The sequence below is a fragment of the Marmota flaviventris genome, chromosome 1 (genome assembly GCF_047511675.1).
Source record: "Marmota flaviventris isolate mMarFla1 chromosome 1, mMarFla1.hap1, whole genome shotgun sequence".
Lineage (NCBI taxonomy): Eukaryota > Metazoa > Chordata > Mammalia > Rodentia > Sciuridae > Marmota > Marmota flaviventris.
Genome location: NC_092498.1, coordinates 13,608,582 through 13,631,622, shown reverse-complemented (window position 1 = coordinate 13,631,622; position 23,041 = coordinate 13,608,582). Strand labels below are relative to the sequence as shown.

The 23,041-nt window shown below is 40.9% G+C and overlaps 2 protein-coding genes across 2 annotated transcripts; both read left to right on the top strand.

The window, feature by feature from the left end:
• The first annotated feature begins 2,810 nt into the window (after window positions 1-2,810).
• On the top strand, window positions 2,811-3,785 carry Tas2r3 (taste 2 receptor member 3). The gene has a single exon (XM_027952222.2). It carries the CDS (start codon window positions 2,835-2,837, stop codon window positions 3,783-3,785), a length of 951 nt encoding a protein of 316 aa, XP_027808023.1. The 5' UTR covers window positions 2,811-2,834.
• Window positions 3,786-12,584: 8,799 nt separating this feature from the next.
• Tas2r4 (taste 2 receptor member 4) lies at window positions 12,585-14,080 on the top strand. Its single transcript, XM_027952224.2, has one exon. The coding sequence runs from the start codon at window positions 12,585-12,587 to the stop codon at window positions 13,482-13,484; it is 900 nt and encodes a 299-aa protein (XP_027808025.1). The 3' UTR covers window positions 13,485-14,080.
• The last annotated feature ends 8,961 nt before the right edge of the window (window positions 14,081-23,041 follow it).

Sequence of the window (23,041 nt, the reverse complement as noted above, 5' to 3'; positions counted from 1 at the left end):
CTTGCGTATCTTTCCTGCAGGCGCGGGCGGCGGCTCTGCTCTCTCCTTATTCCAATTGGGGTGTCGTGGCTACCACGCCGGCAGGTCACTGGGCCTGTTCTGGGCGCTGGCGGCAGCTCTGTTCTGCCCCTACTCCAATTGGGATGACGAGTGTACCACGCCGGCAGGCCACTGGGCCTGATCCGCCGGTCGGTTGCAGGTTTGCCTACCCTGCAGGCATGGGCGGCGGCTCTACTCTGCCCCTACTCCAAATGGGGTGACGTGTCTGTCGTACAGGCAGGCCACTGGGCTTGTCCCGCTGGTCGGTCGCAGATCTGCCCACCTTTCGGGCACGGGTGGCGGCTCTGCTCTGCCCCTACTCCAATTGGGGTGTCGTGACTACCCCGCCTGCAGGTCGCTGGGCCTGTTCCTGGCACGGGCGGCGACTCTGCTCTGCCCCTACTCCAATTAGGGTGGTGTGTGTACCACGCCGGCAGGCTCTTGGGCCTGATCCGCCGGTCTGTCGCAGGTCTGCCTACCTTGGAGGCGCAGGCGGCGGATCTGCCCTGCCCCTCCTACCACGCCTGCGGACCCCTGGGCCTGATCTGCAGGTTGGTCACAGGTCTGCTCACCCTGCGGGCACGGGTGGCGGTTCCGCTCCGCCCCCACTCCAATTGTGGTCACGTGGCCACCACACCGGCAGGGCCTGATCCGGGCGTGGGAGAAGGATCTGCTCTGCCCCTACTCCAGTTGGGGTGATGTGTGTACCACACTGGCAGGCCACTGGGTCTGACCCGCCAGTGTGTGACAGGTCTGTTTACCTTGCAAGTGCCGGCGGCGGCTCTGCCCTGCCTCTCCTACCACGCCCATGTACCACTGGGTCGCGGGTCTGCCCACCTTGCGGGTGCGGGTGACTGCTCCGCTCCGCTCCCTCTCCAATTGGGGTCACGCGGTCACCACGCTGGCGAGCCGCTGGGCCTCCTCCGGGCGCTGGCGGCGGCCCGGCTCCTCCCCTCTGGCTCGACGACAAATTGAGGAGACTCGGGTGTCTGTGCCTCACCCCCCCTACCAGGAGACCAACTGTTTCTGTTGCCGCTGGTATTGATGAAGTTCTCTCCTCCGCCGCTTTCTGATGGACATCAGATCTCTGCCATGTTGGTATCCTATGCGAATGGCAGCATTTCGTTCCCCTTGCCGGGCAACCAAAGCAAGGGGTGAGTCCTGACCGGCCCTCAGCAGGACCCAGACCGAGAAGCAGTTTCCGTGGGCTCCTAGCCCTGAGCCAGGGCAGTTCCGGGAGCCGGAACTCGGCTGCTCCGTGCTCGGTGTAAGCTCCGATAAGAGTAGGCTCCAAGAAGCAGTCCCCGCGGGCTCAGTTCCGGGAGCCGGAATTCGGCCACTTAGTGCTTGGTGTATGCTCTGATAGGAGTAGGGTCCCAGAAGCAGCCTCTGCAGGCTCCCCAGCCCTGGGCCAGGGCGGTTCCGGGAGCCAGAACTCGGCCGCCCCGCGCTCGGTGTTTGCTCCGATAAGATCAGGTTCTAAGAAGCCCCCAGGCACTGAACCCTAGCAATCTGTCTGCAAGCCGCAGGCGAATGGCAGCCTGAAATTACCTGTTCTATGGCTGAATGAGCTGCGGTCAGTCAAAAACAGGGATGGTGACGTCAGCTTTCCAACATGGTGGCTGCTGGCCTCCTCTGTGGTCTGACCGGTGTGGAGAACCGAGATGGACCGCTTCCTTCCCCCGTCTCAAACCCAGAATTCAGCCCTGAGTACGGTGCTTGCACGGCTGGCAGAAACTGCAGCGCTGTATCCCTGCGTCGCTATCTCCAAACTTCCAGCTCTGATTGGCTCACAGCAGCCCCAGCAAACTTCCAGCTGCCAGCTGATTGGCTCCTCTAAGGTGATGCTTATTGGGCTGTTTCCCCGCCCTTTCAGACCACGGAGCTGCTTATTGGGGGACTCTTTTGGCTCCGCCCATGCGACCCAGCCAATCGGCTTCAAGAGGGGGAGGAGTGTGGGGTTGAGAGTATGGCCAGAGGAGCTGGTGGTGGCAGTTGGGCTCTGAGGGAATTCCTGAAGAGCTCTTGTGTGTGTGTGTGTGTGTGTGTGTGTGTTCTAAAAATAAAGTTCATTTCTGTTTGACAAGTGGATCCTGAATTTTGCCCAGCCAGACTGCAGCAGTCTGCTTTGTGTTTTGATGGCATTGATTCCTTCTCCATCCATCAGACATTGTTTCCAAATAGTCTTGATCACAACTTATTAGTGGGTTTTAAAATCAATTTTGTGAGACACAAGCATATTAAAAGATATAGACTAGCATATTATTTTACTCATTTTTTTTGTTTATTATTTTATGATGGATAGTGCTTTGTGGTAGAATTCTGATGTTTGCCTTCTGTTTGTATGCCTCTGAGTCCTCCTCATAGGAACCGAGGCTTTTCGTGCTTCTGAGTGATTCTTTTGGCTTCCTTGATGCTTTCTGTGCTGGGTGGCTCCCATCCCTGTGCCCTTTGAAACTGAGTCCACTTTCTCCATATTCTTTGTGACCCGGATGTCTTCCTTCTGGGTGACACTGGACACTACTCTATTTGCATTTCAGCAAAGAGCTGCTGAGTTTAGGTTCATAGATTGAAGTGACAGTGCATGTCATCTGTGAAGAGAGCAGAGCAACCTGACAGAGCCAGAGAGGACTCAGTCAACTGTGCTGAATGGCAGACAACTTGGGCAGAGACCACAGACAGGTACAGCGAAGCAAGCTGTAGACAGGATAGATTCTCAGAAAGAAACTTGAAATCAGCAAGGAAACTACATACATCCACAGAAAAGCAAAGATCAGGGCTGCCTACTTGCTGAAATGATGGGAGCCGTTGAGGGGGTGTTTCTGGTTCTGATGATCACCCAGTTCATTCTTGGAAATCTGGGGAATGGTTTCATTGGTTTGGTCAATGGCAGACGCTTGTTCAGGAGCAAGAGAATCTCTTTATCTGACTTCATCATCACCAGCCTGGCCCTCTCCAAGATTGTTCTGCTGTGGATTTTCTTGATTGATGGTGTTTTGATAACATTCTCTTACAAAATGCATGATTCAGGAACAGTAATGCAAATTATTGATATTTTCTGGACATTTACAAACCACCTGAACACATGGCTTATCACCTGCCTTGGTGTCCTCTACTGCCTGAAAATCGCCAGGTTCTCCCACCCTACATTCCTCTGGCTCAAGTGGAGGGTTTCCAGGGTGGTTGTATGGATGCTGTTGGGTACACTGCTTTTGTCATGTTGCAGTACCATGTCTCTGATCAATGAATTTAAGATCAATTCTGTGCTCTGTGGAATTGATAGCACAGGTAATGTGACTGAGCACTTCAGAGAGAAGAGAAGTGAATATCATCTGATCCACATTCTTGGGAATCTGTGGCACGTCCCTCCCTTAACTGTGTCCCTGACTGCCTATGTTCTGCTCATTCTCTCTCTGCGGAGACACACATGGCAGATGCAGCAAAATGGCACCAGTTCTAGAGATCCAAGTACTGAGGCCCACGAGAGGGCTACCAGGATCATCCTGTCCTTCCTGCTTCTCTTCCTACTTTACTTTATTTCCTTTATAATTTTGTCATCCACTCATTTCCTACCAGATGCTAAAGTGGCTCAGATGATTGGTGAAATATTTATAATGTTTTATCTTGTTGGCCACTCATTTGTTCTCATTCTGGGGAACAACAAGCTGAAACAGACATTTATGGCAATACTCCCTTGTAAGTCTGGTCGTCTGAAGCCTGGGTCTAAGGGACCCTTCTCCCCATAGTTAGCAGAGGATGCAGGTTGGAACCTGGGAGTCCTTTGGCCTGGCTCCAGACTATAGGGCTCCTCCTGACCCTACCACAGTGCCAGTTTTGACTTTTCGTAGAAGAGAGACACTGCCTTCTTCACCCCTGCTTCTACCTGGTACCAAGGGTGAAAGGCAGACTTGTTTTCTATACATAGGATAGTTTGGGAAGGGGAAAACCATCTTTGGGAAATTTCAGTGTGGTAAGAAGATTAACCATGTAGACATGGAGCTGTCTTTTAATGACTATGAATATTAGTTTAAACTTAAATTCAATACTAATATGAATAAAATAGCGTAGTAGGCTTTTTAAAAAATTGAAATAGAGGCACTTAACTACTGAGCACATTCTTAGTCCTTTTTATTTAAAGATAGGATCTGGCCAAGTTGCTGAGGATGGCTTTAAACTTGCAATCCACCTGCCTCAGCCTCTAAAGCTGTTGAAATTACAGGCATGCACCACCATGCTTGGCAGAAAGCAATAACTTTTCTGTCCCATAGATGTTTGTTTGATTTCTTGTTCTATAATTTAAAGATCAAGATTTTTGGTCTTTGATAAGCTACTTTAGTTATTTGTTTGACTGTCTCTTTCCTCATCTTAAAAAGTAGACTATAACATCAACTTTGCAGGGCACTAGAATTTCATAAGACAACAGTAACAGCATTTTTCACAGTTCACTATATATAGTGCTGGATTAATGAAGGCTGTTTAACAATGACCTATGCAGCAGTACTTCTCATAAGGTAGCACTTTCCTTAAACCTGTGGTTTGATGATGAAAACAGTCGGGTGAAAAGCAGGTGTTTTGGATTCTAGTTTCCAATCCATGCTTGCACTTCATCATCATTTTATTAAAATTATCAGCAGCTTTTAACTTTTGAGGATGGAAAAAACCCAAGTATCCCTGCCGGCCCATTTGCCCTCTCACCCACTGTCCTTTCCTACCTCCCTTCTTCCTTACATCCATATATTCTTCATTACTTCCTATTCTTTTTTAAAAATATATATCAAGATAAATATTTGTTCTTCAAATTACAGAGTGTTATCCCTTCTAATATATGCAGCTTATGTAGACATTGATTTACCTCTTGTCATCAATTTTGGCAAGTCAATGAGAATATTGTTTATGTCATGTAAAATTCTCTCATTTTTGAGCAAATTCAGATAGGATATATAGTATTTCTGAATGTGTATTTCTAGCACTAATATGGCTTTCAAGTGTAGAGTGTTGTGACTAAGAATGTGGGCCTGAAAGGAAGATAGACTGGGTTCAATTCCTGGCTCTTGCCCTTAAGAACTGAATGACCATGGGGAAATTTCTTAACCTCTAGTTTACTTTCCTCCTTTGTACAAAGGAAATAGAAGTAGTATTTTTTGATGGGTTTGATGGAAGGAATGAATGAGTTAACACATGAATGATGATTACAGTTTTACATGGAGTAACACTGAAAAAACATTGTTGTTTTGTGAAAGATGGTATATTTTGACCTAGCATGAAGGATCATCACATGACTTGACATTTAGTCATGTGTAACCAGAAATTAATCTTAGGGCTGCTCTTGGATATGTACATTTATTCCTAAAAATACAGGAATAAAATGGTTTTTTTTGTCTATATAGTTGGTTTTTATTTATGTTTTATTAATTATCTTGTTATTTGCAGTTTTGGGGGCTTAACCCAGGACCTTGCACATTAGGCAAGTGAAGTGCTTTGCCACTGGTCTGTATTCAACACCCTGCATAGTTGACTTTTAAATTGATACTTGTTTCTTGAAGCTGCCAGTAAAATTCCAAACTCTGACCCATCCCACAGTTCCCTATTTAGAAAGATGTAACTGCTAAAAACTAAAAATGATATAAGATTAATTTATAATTCAGTAACATAAAAGGAATTCTAAAACTGGTATTTCCCTCAACCCCATAATTCAGTAATTAAACAAAGTCTGCTTATTTTCAGCATCGGGGAGTTCACTGTGGAATTCTACGCTGCCCTGCTTGGAGGGCATCTGTTTTGTCTGCTCTGACCTCATGCTCTTTAACTCAGCCTCAACCATTCTAAAACTTCTTTTGAGCTCCTTTCTACTTTTGTTACTTTGACAACTTTCTTGCCTAGCTCTGGCCTTATTGTTCTTTAGCTGATACTGAGGTCCTGATTCTGCATTAAGGGCTGAGGTGTTAGGATTTTCCTTTCTTACTTAACATCTCACTAGAGGTTTTGGCTTGGCTGTTTGCTTACTGACTGCTTTTCATTTCACTGACTGTAGTACTATGAATAGTGGTGCAGAATTCGTAGGAGAGTCTGGTGTGGTAAAACATTCGGTTCCCTTAGGGCATCTTACCCCATCCCACTTCAAATTCCTTCTTTCAGAAAAATTTGGAGGTGACTCCTGGAAACTATGAGAGTGTATTTTGTGATTTGAGCCATGTGTGGACTGTCATTACTCAAAGGTGGGGTAGGAGTAGGGGCTTGGGTCTGGTTGATGGGTAAGCTTATGAAGAAAGGAGTGTCGCCTACTGCAAGAGGCACAATGATGGGAAGTCTGGCTATTTTGGATAGGGCTTGGTCTTCTAATTCCATCAGAGGAAATGCCTAAACTGCAAGTTCTTCAGTGAGTCCCAGGAAGTACATACCTTAGGCCCAGTTTTTAGAAACCTTGGAAAATGACATCTTTATGTTTTGTTTTGTTTTGCTTTCAAATAATTGGCTTTCTTTGCTAAATCCCTTGAAATTCTTAAATCTAGGTCCTTTATGCCAAAGGTCCAGGACATGGCTTTTCTCTTCTATGACCAGACACCCTGAATCAAATTATGGAATATTAATTATATCTATATTTGAAGCCCAATTACATGCTAGAGTTGGTTCCCAATGTAAGACTGGAAAACGCCGCACCACACGACACAGATTACCAAAGAGGTTTTCCACTTTATTACAAAAGGCTGTGTGTTTATATAGGTCTAAGGAGAGGTCGCAGGGCTGAGGTAGATAACAGGTCACCCGTTTATTGGCAAGCTCTCCCATATGTCAGTTCAGGAGCCCAAGAAGTTAATTCTAATTGGGGCTAAGGCTTCCCACCAGCAGGGTTTGAACATTGGCGCCGCCGGCGGGAACGTTTCGCGCCAGTGAAAGAAACAAAGAGGAGAAAGAGGGTCATTAGACGCCATGCTGGGGTTTTTCTCTGGGGTGCTGCTGCCGTTATATGTTTACCCAACACCCAATGCCCATGTCCCCTCCAAAACACATCTATTCTTTTGTGTATTTTGGAGCTTTAACACAGGAATCAAAATCAATTTATGAGAGAGCTCATGAGACCTTCTAGTTTCCATCAGGATCCTCACAGGTGAGCTTCATCCTTAACTTCATTTTGTGGCAGTCATGAAAATATGCTAGTCAGATCTCTGCTGTGGAGATCATAACTGGCTTATATCTCCAGCTGCGGAGACTTGGCACTGTGAAGCTGTGCTTCCTGTGAGTTTCTTCCAGTGTGTGACAGAGTACCATGCAGGTCTCTTCTGTTGAAACAGGAGACTCCTCCACAGCCAATTCTCGCCTATTCACTGTCCATCAGTTTTCTTGAAACTGCTACAGTTTAGGACTCCTCCTCTACCCAATTGTTTCTTCCACCCTCCTTTGTGTGTGTGTGTGTGTGTGTGTGTGTGTGTGTGTGTGTGTTTTCACAGATGCCATACCTTAATTATTGTTTGAATATTCTACTTTCCTCCCTCGACTTCCTCCCATGTTGAGTATCATGTATGTTTAATCTTTTTTCATTCTCTGCTATTGGAAGACCTGAGTCAATATCCTCACCTATTTAAATAAGCTCTCTTTTTTTAAACTGTTAATGCAGATCACACAAATATTCAGGAAAAGACTTTGTGTGTGTATCTCTCTCTCTCTCTCTTTGTGTATGTGTGTGAGAGAGATTGTGGGAATATTCTGGAAACCAACCCATATTTTCCCTCCTTGGCAACTTCAGTGTCTATTTGATCACCAGTCAGATCCATTTGGTATTTAACAGCATTTCTTCCAAATGTCACCTCATCTCCACTTCTAGTTTTTTCAACCCATCAGAGTGACTGCAACAGGATTCTGACTAGTTTCCTGTCTCCAACTCCACCTGCTTCCAGCAAAGCATTCCTACATTACTTGGGTTTCGTTTTTCATACAATGAAAATACCATTATAGTGCTCTTTTCCTGAGCTCTATAGTGACTCTCCGTTGCTCTGGGTAAATCCAAATTCCTTGACCTGTAATATAAAGCCATTTGTCATTTGTCCCCTATTTTCCTTCTTAGTTTCATCCGCTTCTAGCTCCCAAATATGCCATAATCTCTTGTTGCTATAGTTTTGTATAAGCTGTTCTCTTTGCTTAGAATTTTCTTTCTCTCATCAGCTAGTTTCTCTTCTTCACATCTTTATTCCTCCAAGACAGTTTCTCTGACTCTCAAAGATGAGGTCAAACACATACTCTGTATGTTTTCCCAGAATGTTTGCATGCCTCTGATCACATTACTATACTAATATATACTATTTATTATTACTATACTAATATATACTAATTATTCCCCAAATCTGTGACTGCTATAGTGCTGAGAACCATAGCCAAGTAGGAATGATGCATGGCATTTTTGGTTGATAGGTGACACCAGCAAGCCATTGAGATGATAATGATTATGTTAAGATGTGCATTCAATTAGAGATTAGACCCCTGCTGTCCCCCTCGGCCTGCTACTTTGGAGCTCTCCTGGGACTCTGGAGAGTTCCCATTGGTTGGGGAAGTGCGGTAGGAGGGAATTCCGGAGGAGGGATTTCCTGTTGGTGTAGTGTGTCCCGGGAGAAGGCATCGTGGGAGTTTTGGAAATAAAGTTTGTTCCTGCTTGAGTGGCTCGTGATTTTGTGCCCAGCCAGACTGCGGCACTATAGCATAGCTTCTGAGTGATACATGTTTCCACTTTCATCTCTGACCACTTCTCTTCCTCTCTTTGAACCTCTGTACTCTTCTATTTCCTTAACCTGTTGCACTTTTTGTCATCTCTAAGTCTGTATGTAGGGTTCTCTGTCATCCTTCTCCCTACCATCCTGTGCTCTTGCTTGGATAACATCTCTTTTCATCCTTAATTTACATGTCTCCTGACCCCCCTCTCCCAAGTCTGGTTTAAATGTGCCTCCTGAACACTGTCATTGCATTCTTTGATGTTCCGTCTTGTACCACCCTAAGCACTGATCTCTAATATTCTGTGTGTCTCCTCCCATTATTGTGTATGTTATCTGAAGTCAGGATGTGTAGGTTGCTATTTCTCCCCTGATTCTCTAGCACCTAACAGTGCCTCACTAACAACAGTTTGTTGCATGCAAGAATCAATGAGAGTCAGTCTAAAGAAATAAAAGAGCTTAGTCTCGGAAAGACCTTCCATCTTAGCCATTGACTGTCTGATATATGAAGTAGATATTTACTTTCTGTGTTCTTCATTTTTCTCATTGGTAAGTAGGGATATCCATATCTTTCTCCTAGGACTGTTTTAAGTATTAACTAACATTTAAGATGCCTGGTGCATTGCTGGAGATAGTTGGCACTTAATAACCCCCCCCCCCCCCAATGAAGTGGAGGATTCCTTCTTTTTTCCTTCTAAGTTCCATGTAGTACTCTTTTTTTTTTGTTTGGTCCTTGGGAATCAACCTAGGTGGGCACTTCACCATTGAGCCAGATCCCCAGCCCTTTCTTTTTATATTTTGTCTTGAGATAGGATCTGGCAAGACTTAAGGCCTCATTAAGTTGCTGAGGCTAACTTTGAACTCCACGATCCTTATTCCTCAGCCTCGGGAGTATCAGTGATTACAGGCACATGCCAGGGTGCCTGGCTCCATGTAGTACTTTTTTGAAAAAAATTTGAAACTGTAATTCTAGTTGTTCAGGACTGATCTCAGATCTCCAGAGTCATCACAAAATGAGCTAAGTCATCCTTTTGCTTTGACTGTTTCCCCAGCTTTCCCTACAGGTCTAAAAAGCAGAAGATCTGTATCCATGACTGCAGTGCCCACCAGTGCTCTAGTAAACAGTCAGACTTCAAGACTCGCAGGTTCATGTGTATCAGCCTATTCTTACCAACAGAGCAATGTCAGGTCTTTCTCTTTTGCAAAGTTCTTGGTCTAGGCTGCAGAGTAAGGTGCAAAGAGGAGAGATCCACATCAGGGTGAAGGTGTGATCTGTCCTGAATGGAAACTTCATGTCTCAAAGGAGCCAATTTCTTTTGTAATAATTTCACAGACATGGCTTCCAGCATCCAGTTAAGGGACATGCACATGAGGAGTCACTACATTCAGGGTGGCCCAAAGTATGTAGTCTCCATAAGATATTTATTGTTCACACATAGTTCCTTCGAACCAAGGTGTAATTTTCCAATCAGAAGACTTGGGGTGTGTGTATAAACACTGTAGTTGATGATCTTACCTTTATTAGATTGACAAGGAAAACAGACATGTCAAGTTTAATCGAAAGTCAAAATCTTGTGCAATGAAAGAGTTTTGCTAACACTTTTCCTATACTGATCCTTTGAGAAATACCTTCTGACAGAACCCTCTCACTCACTGATCACACTAGTCAACCTGATCACATCTTTATTATAATATTTTCTCCTATAGAAAGCTATTTTATTTATCACACTCTGGATGGGGTCTGTTAAAAACTAATAGCGGGTTTCCCATTTTTTTGGAATATTGTTTTCTTATATCTTAAGCTATATTATTTGTTCTGTTTCAGTGTGTTATTTGAATATGTTATATTTATATTTGAATTATTTTAATGAAGTCATATATTTTGGGTAATGAAGTAGAGATCTATGCTATAATTTCCCCTTGAATCATGGCCTTGCTTCTTCACTTACTAGTTTTACCTGTTTTGCTGATGTGGGTATACCTCTGTTAGTGCCTGTTAATTTTGTATAAAAAGCTTCTGCAAGCACCTAGGCTCCACCTCAGGGAATTTCTTATAGGATTGCCTTCCTGTCACACCATATCTTGGCTCCTTCTGCTTGTCCATTCCTATTTGTGTTTGGCAATAGGACTTTGTGCTTCACCTTGATGCAAATTTGGTAAGATATATTTGGTCACATCCTGGATTGCACTGTGGTTTCAAATAAAAACAAACAAACAAACAAACAAAAAACTATAGAGTAGATAAGAGATGCCATACTCTTGCAGTACTCATCTGTGGTTCTCCATAACATCATTTGTCCTGTCATATCTAAGCAGTGACAAAGTAATCAGGCAAATAGTTGTTTGATCCAAAAAACTACAACTTGTACTGTATATCTCATTCATTGTCAGTTGAATGCATACAGGGAGATAGCCACATATGATCTAAGTATAGATGCAGATTTTTAAAGGAAACAAATGAAAAGCCTGACTTTTTTCTTACACAAAAATAAGAACACAGCAATTGATAGTGGCAGTAATTTGTATATGTAGCAATAAGGGAATGCAAAATAATTATCATGGAAAGATGGGAATAAGAAAGATTGTCTCTGCTGGGCATGGTGGTGCATGCCTATAATTTCAGTGGCTCAGGAGGCTGAGGGTCCTGAGTTCAAAGAGAGCTTTAGCAACTTAGGCTGTAAGCAACTCAGTGAGACCTTGTCTCTAAATAAAATGCAAAATAGGGCTGGGGATGTGGCTCAGTGGTTGAGTGCACCTGAGTTCAATTCCCAGTACCAAAAAAAAAAAAAAAAAAAAAGAAAGAAAGACTGTCTTAAAGAGGATCAGATTCTTGAACTTAATTTATTAGACAACAGTAAATCACTATATGTGTTAAGGGATAAAGCAGCAATAAAAGAGAATAAAATCATGGCATTTTCAGGAAATGGATGTCATTGGAGAAGATAATGCTAAGTGAAGTACGCCAATCCCAAAAAACACAAATCCTGAATGTTTTCTCTGATATAAGGAGGCTGACTCATAGTGGGGTAGGGAGGGGGAATAGTGGGGTTGCATGGGAGGAATAGATGAATTCTAGATAGGGCAGAGGGGTGGGAGGGAAAGGGAGGGGCAGGTGCTTAGCAAGGATGGTGGAATATGATAGACATCATCATCCAAAGTACATGTATGAGACATGAATTGGTGTCATCATACTTTATATAGAACCAGAGAAATGAAAAATTGTGCTATATACATGTAATAAGAATTGTAATGCATTCCACTGTCATTTATTTATTTTTTTAATCAATAAAAAAGGAGTGGCACTGGAAAAATTTGAATGACAGTTGGAGAAAATAGCTACAGCATCCACAGATTATAGGGGAGAGAGAAGTTGAATTGAGGTAAGCCATGGATATGTGGTTGGAAGGTGCTGAGTAGCAGTGAGGCATTAGAATTTCCACCATCATCTGTGGTTTCTATGAAGAAAACCGATGGTGTGAAACACTGACAGAAACAATGCTGGACTAGGTCTCTCTGATTGGATTTGAAGACCTTGAAGTCTGTTCTGATTCCACCCCTCGCCTTCTTGCTCTTGGAGGAAAGGACTTCCAGGTCTACCTAGGCTTGTTTTAATTGGGTGTTCCTAAGGAAAAAAAGTATAGGAATGAAGAAATAGTAATGCAATCCTTAGAAAATTTGCATCTCAGTAAAAGCAGTTGGCTATTAAACTAGAAATGGCTCATTTGCTGAGCTGGGGGGGGAAAAAAAGGAAACATCTCCCTGTTTGGATACTGGTATCTACCTACACATTTCAGTATTTCTCCTGCCTCAGCATCAGTACTATAACTGCTGAATTCTCAATGAGTAAAGATGCTTGAGGCATTTTATTTTTCTGCTGTTATTGCCTCACTTAGTTTTAATTTTGTAGGAATGATTATGAATCTGTTCATTGCAGTGGTCATTTACAGGACTTGGGTCAAAAGCCACAGAATCTCCTCTTCTGATAAGATCCTCTTCAGCTTGGGCATCACCAGATTTTTTATGCTGGCATTGTTTATCCTGAGCATTTTGTACATCATCTCTTCAAATGCTGAAAGGTCAGTCTCCTATTACACACTTTGTCTGTTATGCTGGAGGTTTTTAGACTCTATCAGTCTCTGGTTTGTGACCTTGCTCAACAGCTTGTACTGTGTAAAGATAACTAACTTCCAACACTCAGTGTTTCTCCTGCTGAAACGGAATCTCTCCCCAAAGATCACCAGACTGCTGCTGGCCTGTGTGCTGATTTCTGCCTTCACCACTCTTCTGTATGTTGTGTTCAGACAGATGTCACATTTTCCTGAATTTGTGACTGGGAGAAATGGCACCTTATTTGACCTCAATGAGGGCATCTTGTCATTGGTGGCCTCTTTGCTTTTGAACTCATTGCTCCAGTTTATCCTTAATGTGACTTCTGCTTCATTGTTAATACATTCTCTACGGAGACATATACAGAAAATGAAGAAAAACTCCACTGGCTTTTGGAACCCCCAGACTGAAGCTCATGTCCGTGCTATGAAACTGATGATCTATTTCCTCATTCTCTACATTCCATACTCAATGTCTACCCTGCTGTGTTATCTCCCATCTTATTCGAGGATGGGTTTGGGAATCAAAGCCACTTGTATGATTATTTCTGCTCTTTACCCTCCAGGACATTCTTGTCTCCTCATTCTCACACATTCTAAACTGAAAACCAAAGCAAAGAAGATTCTTTGTTTCAACAAATAGTGGAATTTCAGCTGTAATCATTGGCTGGAGTTATATATGGGTTGGGAGCAAGATTTTCTGTTAGCAGTTTTCTTATTGGTTTGGAGAAGTTATTTTTATGTCTGTGATTCTGACATCCTATGTCTTTGAGTGCCTGTATATCAATTAATTTTGCATTTTGTTTTTGCCAATATTTTAAAATGAAGTACATTCTTAAGGAACTTTTTTGAGGCATTACTTATGATGAATTTTTCATGATTTTTACATTTTTGGGTAATGATAATCACCCCCTGGTTATTGAAGTATGATGGGAAGTTACCCCAAATTAAGAAACATATTCTGGTGCATATGATGATTTTTTTTTGTTATTGTTTAATTGAAGAGTCCTTAGAGAAAGTACAGCAGTATATGCGTAGTCATTGAGAGCCAGTAGACAGGCTTTAGATATAGTAAGGTGGAGCAACAACAACAAAAAATTCAATGAAAGTAAATTATTGGGTGAGACAGAGAAAAGTCCTCACACTTGCTGGGTGACAGTAACCACTAGTACTATCAAGAAACCCTAGCACTGAATTTCTAGGTTGTATATGGAAAGGAGGAAAAAGTAATTTGATAGGTGGAGGGAAGTGATTAGTATTAAAGAAGTCAAATCCAGAATAGTTTCAAGGATCTCAAATCCAGAGAGCTAACTTTCTTGGTCAAAAGCAAGTTTAGATGGTGAAATCAACACCATGTGAGTGCAAATTTACAAAATACTGTAACTCATCTTGCAATATGGAATTTGGTGGAAAGCTAAGAGGAGCCATTGAATTGGTAGTGGAAATGCCTGACTCTGGGGAGATTTATTTCAGTAGTATATGCATTTATACAGAGCACAGGATAGCACTCTTTCTGGGGTTGGGGCAGCTGGACTATGCCTCCACAGGAACAAAGATATGAACACAGGATATTGACAAGTTTTGAAATGGGAATTGAGAATTAATTATATAGTTTTTTAAAAATAAGCTTCTTATGCCTCATTTATAAAATGCTGATGTAATATTTACATATTTCAAAATAAATAAATCTTCAAATTTCTCAAATTGCCTGTCTTTTGTATTCTGGCCACCAGTTTATTGAGTAAATACTATCCAAACCAATATTTTATAGCAGGAAAACTGTAGATATTTGTCATATTGGAATCTTAAGACTAAGAGACTAAAGGATTACTGGGAATGATTAATGTACACTATGGCATAAGAACTCAAATGAGAGGCAGAATCCATTATGGGTCCTCCAATACCTGTTCTTTTCTCCTGTCTTTCATAGTATTCAAATTTTTAGCTGTCAAGATTTTTGGCAGCTAACTATATCTTATAACTGCTTCTTCTTCTAAGTAGGTGTTATATTGTCATGTGATTAAGCTATGCCAATAGAGAGTGAGCAGAAGTAATGTTAAATAATTTCTAGGTGTGACTCCAGAACAGTCATACCTTTCTCTTTCTCTCTTACTTTTTTTTTTTGTTTTGTTTTGTGCCTATGGGCTGGAATGCCAATGTAATATTGCCCATCTTGGACCAGCTGCTGAGGTGAATGCTTGGAGATAGAGGAGTTAATACCCATCTTGGAATTGGCTGCATGGTTCCTGCCGTGGTGGCCTTGCTGCACCAGCTCTGGACTGTTCATGCCTGAACCCTGGGATTGTTCATCACAAACAAATATCTTCATGCTTTTAGGCACTGTGCTTCAGTCAAATAATTTACGCTTTACCATAAATCCATCTTTGTGATGAAACAATATGTAATTATTTTCCATCTTATAGTCAAAGAACATTTATATGTTACCTGCTAAGTAAAATACAACAAAAATATATATGGAGTATGACACTGATTTTGATAGAAACATGTGCATCTAAAAAAAGCCTAAGAGAAAATATATAAACATCCAAACAACAATTACTTTAGGTAGAATGTAGTGAGTAATATTTTTTACATGTTGTGAGTTTTCTGTATTGAATATATTATAATCAGTAAAAGCATATACTTTTAAATATATACAGTATGTACAGTCTGTCTATCCATCCATCCATTCATTCATCCATCAATGGTCTGTCCATTCATCTTTTTAAAGAACAGATAGGAATCTGATGTCAATATGCAATTTCTCCTAAGCAAGGTAAGTGAATAGCCTTTCTTATGTTTTGTTTGAATTCTTTTTCTTGTACAGTATTGGCCAAATTCTGCTAATTTGTATCTTGATTACCCTACATCTTTTTTTTTTTTACCCCTCAGAGTTGGATATGCTATCCTTGTAGCAGCACTATGAAGAAAGACTGCCTAGGCACTTGCCTCAAGTGTTCTGTAGGCCTGGTTTTTAGAAAAGCTGTGTAGGCTTGGAGTTTTTCTAGTTCCATTATGTTCCACTAACTACCTGCCATTAAGTACTTATTAACCAGAAGTTAAACAAATTAATTTGTTTTTTTAAGATGTGATCATTTATAGGCTCCCATATAAATACCCATTATCTTGTATCTTTATCTATTCTCTGCCTATTGCAGGAGAAGGTGATGTTAAAACTCTGTTAAGGAGAGTCACACTCTGAAGTGGAGGGTGGGTGCCAGGTCAGTGCCTAAATTGTGTCATTAAGTCATGAACATCCACTGTGAAAGCTCTGACCCATGGTTGTGCCATCAGCTTTTAACTGCTTTAAACGCAATGTGTCTGAGCTGCATTTTCACATGTGATTGTATCAGTTCATCATAACCTTTTTGGTAAGGCAGATATTATTATGCTCATATAGTTGAGGAAACTGAGGCACAAAAAAGCTATGTAAATGTTTTATTTTTTTTATATTGTTAAAATTATCCTGCTTTATTAAACAAAAGTATAATGCCTTCTTATTCTAATTTGTATTATTTATTTATTTGTTTATTTTTTTAATTTTTTTTATTGGTTGTTCAAAACATTACAAAGCTCTTGACATATCATATTTCATACATTTGATTCAGGTGGGTTTTGAACTCCCAATTTTACCCCAAATACAGATTGCAGAATCACGTCGGTTACACATCTACATTTTTACATAATGCCCTATTAGTAATTGTTGTATTCTGCTACCTTTCCTATCCTCTACTATCTCCCCTCCCCTCCCCTCCCATCTTCTCTCTCTACCCCATCTACTGTAATTCATTTCTCTCCTTATTTATTTTCCCATTCCCCTCACAACCTCTTATATGTAATTTTGTATAACAATGAGGATCTCCCTCCATTACCATGCAATTTCCCTTTTCTCTCCCTTTCCCTCCCACCTCATGTATCTGTTTAATGTTAATCTTTTCTTCCTGCTCTGTTCTTAGTTGCTCTCATTATATCAAAGAAGACATTTGGTATTTGTTTTTTAGGGATTGGCTAGCTTCACTAAGCATAATCTGCTCTAGTGCCATCCATTTCCCTGCAAATTCCATGATTTTGTCATTTTTTAGTGCTGTATAATACTCCATTGTGTATAAATGCCACATTTTTTTTTTATCCATTCATCTATTGAAGGGCATCTGGGTTGGTTCCACAGTCTAGCGATTGTGAATTGTGCTGCTATGAACATCGATGTAGCAGTATCCCTGTAGTACGCTCTTTTAAGGTCTTCAGGGAATAGTCCGAGAAGGGCAATAGCTGGGTCAAATGGTGGTTCCATTCCCAGCTTTCCCAGGAATCTCCATACTGCTTTCCAAATTGGCCGCACCAGTTTGCAGTCCCACCAGCAATGTACAAGAGTACCCTTTTCCCCACATCCTCTCCAGCACTTGTTGTTGTTTGACTTCATAATGGCTGCCAATCTTACTGGAGTGAGATGGTATCTTAGGGTGGTTTTGATTTGCATTTCTCTGACTGCTAGTGATGGTGAGCATTTTTTCATGTACTTGTTGATTGATTGTATGTCCTCCTCTGAGAAGTGTCTATTCAGGTCCTTGGCCCATTTGTTGATTGGGTTGTAAATGTTTTATAACAGTAGAAATAGGAAGGGGTTGACCCAGGACTCCAGTTCAAGTCTTCTGACTCTAAATTCCAATGGTTTCACCGCCATATCACAAGGTGGGTAGAAAGACACATAGAGTGGGATAATGCCCAATTAAATAGGCTTATCTTCTAGGAAAAGAGAATATCTTCAAAAACATGTCTGAAGCGGCTGTCTCCAGTCTGAGGACCCACATAGAGATGATGGTGTTTTTACAATAAATCTCCTGGGTTTTATTTCCTTAGTGGAAGTGAATATCATGGGGTCACATATACTTTGGGGTTTTAGGCCCTGACATTTATATGAGATATTTTTTCAAAATGGAAAATTAGTAACACTAAAGAAGAAACAATTTAAAAATTTATTTTGAAAGCTGCTACTTGGGAAGTAAGACAGCAATGTAAGCTGATGGCAGAGTAGAAACTATTCTTGTAAGAACTGAATGAAAATTCTTCAAAGTTTCTTTGTGATGCTTAAATTTTACTTAATCATGTATGGCTTTTGGTTTTCCTGTTGGTGAGCCATTCGTAGTTTTCAAGAAAGAAAGAAGGGAAAAAAAAGGAGAGAGGGAAGGGATTTCTTTTAAAGTATGAATTGAAGGTTGCTATTAAGATAACTTCAAATTCCAGGTAAAGCTTACTGAAGACACTTAAAATAGTATTTCTCAATAATGTCCTTTTTCACAAGTTAAAGCTGGAGATGGATCCACTCGTCTAGCCCACTTATTCTCAAAGAGGTGAGAAGCATAGTAGAGTCCATTAGTAATTATTTTTTTCCTTTATTTTCAAATTTCATATATCCTGCCTCCCATTCATTCTGAGTATGGGAGTAGAAGGGGCATGTGTAGTTTGACTGTATGCCCTAGAGATTTGGATATTGTGGCCTAAGGAAAGGCACAGTTATGTGTCCATGCCCTATTCATGGCCATTTTATCAGATGAGGAAAAAACTGTGAAAGGAAAGTCCATTTGTGCATGAGAATATCCATGTCAGGGAAATAAAAAAGAAGGTGATCTGGGTTAGTGGGGGTGGTAAGGGCAAGGAAGGGGAGTTGAGAAGGGAATAGACAATAGCAGGAGGAAGGGGATAGTCTGTACACTCTCTACATCTGTTTTTGGTAGAGGTATGTGGTTCTAAACATGGCTTCTGAACTGCTTGATTATTCTCTGGATTATGGCTACATGGGTCCTTACCAGAAGGAAGTTAAACTTCACTTTCTGGAGAGCTCCCCAAACTTTGTCTGCTGTACTCATCCCCTCCCTCTCACCCCAGAATTTCAAATTTATGGAAGCAGATGAAAAAAGCTCCCATTCTCTAATCTGCAAAGATGATGTGCTTTTACTCTATTTACTTTCTCTGCCTCTGAGCAATGCTGCAGCTGCTCATCATACTCTTTCTCAAAGGCTGTGATTCTGGCTTTACCAGAACCCTGGATGGTATAGTTGGTGCTTCCTCCTCCCACTAAAAAGATTGAATTCTGGATGATGAGCAGTGAACAAGAACCCTTCTTCTTCCTAAGGCAGTGGGGAGGAACCCAGAAAGAATGATTTTGTGTACATTTATATTTTTGTTCCTGTTATATGTGCTTGATTTGTTCAATTTCTGAGTATATGAACTAATGTAGCTCATTTAGAGAATCAGTTTTCTCAGGTTAACAGCTGCTCTCTGTGCTCTCTAGAGGCAAGGTAGGTACAATCCTGGGAAGCATTCAGAAAGGCTGTGTGAGTATAGGAACACAAAATGCCTGAAGAATGACCAAGACAATAGAGGATCAAGTTGTCCTTATTCTGGAAATGGAAAGGGACCTTTTGTTGCAAGTTTTTGATTTTTGAAAGCAGTGACTGTTCTTTGTTTCTTTCCTTTCAGTATTTTTTTCCTATTTTTGAGAGGCCGCCTTGTTCAAACTCAGTATAAAGCCATAATTTGCCCCTCTGAGAGTCTTTCTGATGCTTGTATTTTATCTTTGACTGACCTTCTTTTCTTGGATCAGGTATTATGAAAATAGTTGAGAGCTCAGACCAGTGGAGGGTAAAGGTGTGAGTAGAGGGACCTCGGTTGAAAGAGGTATGGTAGTAAATGACAGATATATTTCAGTTATGTCCAGGGGTTGCTCTGGTAAATTAGAAAGATTGAGGCTATCACTCACCATACAGACCTGTGCAGGGGCATTCTTGGTTTGGGGTCTGACATGCTGAACAGTTCTGTGTGGAAATGGAGTATCAACGGTGGTTCTCGGATTTCTCTCTTGCCTGACATACAGAGCTAATATTATTCAGCAGTTAATATTTATCCTGTCTTGTTTTTTGTTTTATTTTGCTTGTTTTCTCACACTGTCCTTTGTACCCCCTACTTTGTCAATAAGGCTTTGTATGTGTATAGATACAGCTCTGTTTACATGTTAAAGGTATAAATATGTTAAAACTCTTAATTATTTGATCTTCCCACAAGAATAGAAGCTCCATAAAAGCAGGGACTTATTTTCTTTCACACTATGTTCCAAGAGTCTGCAATGGGGGCCTGACTCATGGTAGTCATTTAATAAGTATTCATCAAATAATTGATCAATGTATTTTCCCTTCTTATAATACCAGGCCCCACTGTTTAGGTTCTCTGAATATTGTATTTCGGTTTTGTGGATCTAGATAGGGTGGAAGCGGGGTTTTAGGAGACTGCTGTCAGGTCTCTGGACTTCCCTTGGAATGCCACTCTGTAGCTATGGCTCTGTACCTGATCTCAGTTCAGGCTGGCTTCATGTAGATGCAAGTGAAGGTGGAACTACTACTTTCAGGAACATTTCTTCTGTTGATGCTGTACCATCTTTCTAGAGAATAAATTTCCAAAGGACAGAGACAGAATTTGAGAAAAGAAATGTCCTACTGCAATGCTGTTACAGCTTTGGAGGAACTGAGCTTCAGCCAGGAGCTGTACTCATTCATTAGCTCTTTTACAGACAGGGCATCTCCTGGTATGGAGTGAGAGACTCCCTTCCCCAGCAAAATGACTGTGTCCCTAGGCCTGATGATGCTGGTGGCAATGGCTGAATTTCTCATTATCCTGGTTGGAAATGGAGTTATTGTGGTGTGAGAGTTCTGGAGAATGACTCCAAAAATTGTAAGGGGTCTCTGTATGGGCATGGCCTTTGGCCATGTATGTTTCTACTCAGATTGCCTGAGGTGACCTGTTTCCTGTGTGAGCCTATTTCTGCTTATTCAGAGCAGCTCTTGGCTTCACCATCTCAGTGGCTTCTGGCTCTTGGTAATTCAGACCAGCCTTGTTTACCACTTTCCTCAGTGGCTTCTACTGCATGTAGACCATGGTCCTGGATGGTCCCCTTATCCCCTGGGCTTCTTGTGGCTAAAGTATAGGACTTGGAGGCTGGAGTTTTGGTTTCTTCTGGCATCTTTCAAGATAACTTTGAGTTTCTTACTCTGTGTTGACTTAAAAAGCCTTAAAAACTGTTGACAGACAATAGCCGCCACTCATATGAATCTGTGTTGTTTTTATGTATTATAGTTCAGGGCAGGAACCTGATTGCCATTTGCAATCAGGTTTTGTTCTAGTATGCTTTTAAAAATTTTGCTTTTTTAAAAAATATTTATTTTTTTTAAGTTTTAAGTAGACACAATATCTTTATTTTACATTTATGTGGTGCTGAGGATAGAACCCAGTGCCTGGTGCATGCTAGGCGAGCACTCTACCACTGAGCCACAATCCCAGCCCCCAAATTTTTCTTTTTAATTAACACATAATACTTGTACATATTTTAGGGTATGATGTGATATTGCAACATCTGTAGTGATAAAATTGTCATTTCTTTTTGTCTGGAATCTATGAGCTTCCCTCTTCTAGGTCTTCATAAAATATATAATAGGTTATTGGGAGCTCTAGTCGCCCTGCTGTACTATAGAACATAGACCTTATTCATCCTAAACTGTGTTTTGGTACCCCTCTCTATCCCTCTTCCTCCTACTGTGCCTAGTTTATAAAATTAGTATTCTAAACTAATTCTTACTTTGATATCACCTTTTTAGCTTCTAAATATGAAGGAGACCTTATGGTATTTTTCTTTCTGTGTCTGGCTTATTTTACTTAATATAACATCCTCTAGTTCCACCCACGTACCATGACGGAGAGAATTTCATTCTTTTTTTCATTTCTGGATAACATTCCATTTTCTTTATCTATTCATTTGTTAATGGATGTATTCATTGATTCTATATCTGGGCTTTGTGAATCATGCTGAAATAAACATGAGAGTTCAGGCATCTCTTTGATAGCCACTTTAATTGACCTTGGATAAATACCTAGAAGGGGATAACTGAATTATGTAGGTCTACTTTTAGTTTTCTGAGGAACTTCCATGTTGTTATACACAATGTCTATACTAATTTATATTCTCACCATTTATGAGGGCTTTCTCAGTATCCTTGCCAACAGTGATTGGTTTTTGGCTTTTTTGATAAAAGCTATTTTGGCTAGGGTGAGATATCTCATTATAGTTGGATTTGCATTTTCCTCATGTCTATTAATGTAGGATATTATTTCATGAATTGTTGGCCATTTGTGTTTCTTCTTTTGAGTAATGTTTCTTCTTGCCCATTTTTAAATTAAATTTGTTGGTTTTTGTTGTTTTGAGGTTTTTGAGTTTCTTATATATTCTGGATACTTATCCATTATCAGATGAATGTTTGCAAGTATTCTCTCTCTGTCTGTAGTTTGTCTTTTATCTCCATTGATTGCTTCCTTGGTTATGCAGCTGCTTCTTAATTTTATGTAATCTCATTTGTTTATTTTTACTTTTGTTTATTGCCTGTGCTTTTGGGGTCTTATCCAAAAAGTCCTTGTCTATACCAATGTCTTAAAGTAGTTCCCCTATGTTTTCTTCTAGTATTTTCATAGTTTCAGGTACAAAACTTAGGTCTTTGATTCATTTTGAATTTTTTTGTATGTGAGAATTATAGGTCAAAATTTTACTCTTTTGCATACAGATATCCAGTCTTCCCAGCACCTTTACTGAAGAGGCTATCCTTTCTCCAGTGTGTATTCAATAATCTTTGTGGAGAACCAGTTGACTTTGGATGTGTGTATTCATATTTGGAATCTTTTCTGTTCCATTGGTCTGTGTGTTGATATTTATATTAGTACCTGTCTCGGTTGCTAAATTGTAGTATATTTTAAGATCAGGTGTTGTGATGTCTCCAAGTTTGTTCTTTTTGTTCAATATTGCTTCATTTGGGATCTTTTGTGACCATATGAATTTTAAGGATTTTCATTCTATTTCTGTGAAGAATGTCATGGTTCCATTTGGTTGTTTTTTGTCTTGTATTTAGAGGTAGGATTTTGCTCTTGCTCTGTTGCCCAGACTGCCCTTGAACTCCTGGGATCAAGTGATTCTCCTGTCTCAGACTCTCCATTAGGTAGGACTATGGCAGCATGCCCCCGCACCCAGCTGATCACTGGTATTTGGTGGTGGTTACACTGAACCTGGAAATTGCTTTGGGTAATACAGACATTTTAACAATATTGGTTCTTTTAATTTGTGAACATGGAACATTTTTCAATTTGGTTTTGTCTTCTTCCATATTGCCC